Genomic DNA, 3,185 nt, shown 5'->3' with positions numbered 1-3,185 from the left:
GTTTGTCTTTAAACTTAGGCACATTTGGATAGATTTATTAAGCAACTCAGAAAAAAAAATATATAAAAAGAATAAAATAAACTGTCATAAACTACAATTGATTTATTATACATAAACATTTTTTAGTATGATATTAGACATAATGGATGATTCAAGATTCAATAGCAAGACATAATAAATTCAACAAACAATAAATTTCAAATATATTTTAAATAGTTCTGATATTATATTAAAAAATAAATTTTATACCTAATTCAATTTTAAAAATCGACCAACTAATAAGGTAAGTTCTACAGTTATATAATTTAAATTTGCAATATTACAATTTCATAAGTGTTTCTCCAGAGACCCTAGAACTGGTGTAAATGGATCCTAACCCCTCTTTAAATATGCCCCTATTAGTCCCCATAACCTGAACAGGATTAGAACTTGGATATGAATGTTCAACTGGATTGAGACATGCTGAAAACTGACCCAACCTCAATGGTCAAGTAATTTCAGATCAGACCAAATCTAAATCACATCCAAACAAACTCAACATTTGTTCTTGATTGGTTTGAACAGGTCCGGAGTTGAACCATATTACTATAGACGCCAACATAGGAAAAGAAAAAGAGAGGGAAATAAGAGTAAATTTAGATTTATGTCTGAGTTATTTTTCCCCTAAAACTATCTCTAAGTTTCGGTTAAAATACAGATCACCTTACAGTGTGGTAAAATGACTTGCAATCCAAAGTCAACATCTTAAATTCGAAGAACTTACAGCCAATTGGAATGAGGAATAAGCAAAATTATCATGCCATATTATTTCCAACTATACAAGAGTAATATGTAGTAAAGACTCAAAAACATGTATCCATTAAAAGACAGTAAGAAACACAAAAACACAATTACTGCAGTAACATCCGCATCACCTGCATAAACATTAATGTTTGTCCTCCTTATGAATGTCTTTAGGAGGAACCTTTGAATCAAGTTCTTTGGGAGTGCACTTCTCCATTGACCTATAAAGATGACACAAATTATGTTACAACATAAGCATTGAGACACTCTTACTAGTACAACAAGATTACGCATTATTTTATTACGCAAAGAGCGTAGGGGGTTTTCTGTGAATTCTCTAACCTCAAAAAGGAGAGAATAATTTCAAATATTCAAATCTGGCAAAACAGATTTCATGGACACATTTCGATAATCCAAGTGGCAATAAATTTCAATCAGCACAAACATCTTAGTCATTGTAGAATTCGATTTTCATTTTTAAATAATCAGCACATTTCAACAGTTTAAGAGGTCAATAGATATGACGTCCTATGAGCTCACTAGCCAATTTCAAATAATCCATTGATCAGTCAACTGATCATATCCGCTTCATGAAGGATTTGTTATCTGTCTGAGGCAGAATATGATCGAAGAACATTCTCCAACCCAGTGATATTGGTCAAGGATAGCTTTGCGCACACAGAATCAGTCACTAGTTACATTACAGGTAGTGACCATTATCCTAAATAATAGGACTACTTGATCAAAATGCGCATAAATAATCATGTGTCTGCAATCCTTGCAATGCATGACTCAACCCTTATTTTCATCCCATTACTCATCAAACAAATCTTGACATATCATAATCATTGAAATGATCAAACATGGCAATCTACGCTTCCACATATTTTTTTTATCATCTTACCCACAAATCAACGACTCATTAAAGCAAACATATGCTTCGGGAATCATTCCATACAGGTTCTTTCTTTAATATTTAAACATCATACTATAGCAAGTACATTATTAGTATTCTTATTGTTGTAAATACTTAAGGTATGGTATTTTGGGATCTATTAATACTTATCCTACAATTTCAAATAATATATACAGACATGTACCATGCTCATTTTTCTCATTTTGTCTATTCCTGCTAATGGGGTTTTTAAAGGAGTTATTGCTTAAGAGAACGGTTATCTTTTGGTATTTCAATCTCAGCCATACTTATTCACACTGTGCATACCAAAATAGTAACTAATAATTTCTTAGTCCCTTTTACTAGACACCATCCCGTGTTAGTTCAGCATCTAAAATCAGCAGCAGCATCATTGCAAAGCACAAATGAATGTTCCCAGTTGCCATCAGTTCCATGGTCTCTCCTTGCTAACACACTAACCCCAAAGCTTATTGTTAGAAATCAGACCACAGCCCATTTGACTAATGCAAGGCCCAAAACGATTAGTACCACACCAGCCCATCTGAAGGATTACATCCCATAGAGCTCTCTATGTCAGCATGTTTCTAGAATTGAAATCAAATATCAGTTTCATTTCTCCTATCAATTCTCAGGGGTTCTCTTAGCCATCAATTAAGGAAGAAAACACATAACACACATCCATACTAATCAATATGTTTGCTTAAAAAAAAAACCCCTAAAATGTTTTACTCAACGATTTACAATGTTCAATCTCAGATAAAATTTCACTCCTCCAAAACCCAAATTCCAATTCAGTCTCTCTTTTACGAGTACCCGAAAAAAACTCAAACTTTAATTAAAAATAAGAAGAAAGAGAGTAAAAGTAGTGACTTGGAAGAGGCGGCAGATTCTTCTTCAAGCCAGTTACGAATGTGCTTGACGTTGCGGCGGAAGATGGAGGCAGATTGCTTGACGTCACTCCTGAGGAGAAGCACAACGGCGCTTACACCCGCCACGGTCAGCACGAAATTCGTCAACCCCATGCCTTCGCTTTACACTCAAAACAAGGGCTTTCTTTTTCTTTGGAGAATTCCGGCGGCTTTTATGCTTCGTAGGTTATAACCATCTAGACAAAGGTTATTGTTCCTTCTCTTTGAACCATTTGATTCAAAATTGCATGTTTTGGTAATTTAGTTTCTATCTTAATTTTACAATAAGATAAAAAAATAGTTTAACTTTTATTCATTGTTAAAAATATTTGTTGATATGGTTTTTAAGACAATTACTACAAAAATATGCAAACTTATTACGCATGATTGTTTAGAAAATTTGTGATGATTTTTAATTAAATGATAGAGAAAAAATTTATACCATACTATATTTTTTGAAATTTACTAGTTTATTATAATTATTTATAAAAATATCGAAACAATCCAATTAAGTATGTATTAGAGTAATTTACGTTACATCATTTAATAGTGTTTTTAAGTAAAAAAGTTATATTTAA

The 3,185-nt window shown here is 32.5% G+C and overlaps 1 protein-coding gene across 1 annotated transcript; it reads right to left on the bottom strand.

Moving 5' to 3' along the window:
* Positions 1-626: 626 nt before the first annotated feature.
* Positions 627-2,832, bottom strand: LOC108318997 (uncharacterized). The gene is made up of 2 exons (XM_017549993.2): positions 2,570-2,832; positions 627-1,004 (listed from the first exon to the last, which is right to left on the bottom strand). The coding sequence occupies exons 1-2, from the start codon at positions 2,719-2,721 to the stop codon at positions 926-928; spliced, it is 231 nt and encodes a 76-aa protein (XP_017405482.1). The 5' UTR covers positions 2,722-2,832; the 3' UTR covers positions 627-925.
* Positions 2,833-3,185: the final 353 nt, after the last annotated feature.

The sequence above is a fragment of the Vigna angularis genome, chromosome 2 (genome assembly GCF_016808095.1).
Source record: "Vigna angularis cultivar LongXiaoDou No.4 chromosome 2, ASM1680809v1, whole genome shotgun sequence".
NCBI lineage: Eukaryota > Viridiplantae > Streptophyta > Magnoliopsida > Fabales > Fabaceae > Vigna > Vigna angularis.
Note: the sequence above shows the minus strand (reverse complement) of the source record. Positions and strands in the feature narration are given on the sequence as shown.

What these genes read in the sequence shown, in the direction of transcription:
- LOC108318997 (XM_017549993.2), bottom strand. Translation starts at nt 2,721, where the DNA reads ATGGGGTTGACGAATTTCGTGCTGACCGTGGCGGGTGTAAGCGCCGTT. An exon ending in GAATCTGCCGCCTCTTCCAA is followed by an intron (nt 1,005 to 2,569) that starts GTCACTACTTTT and finishes TCATCTTTATAG; the next exon opens with GTCAATGGAGAAGTGCACTC.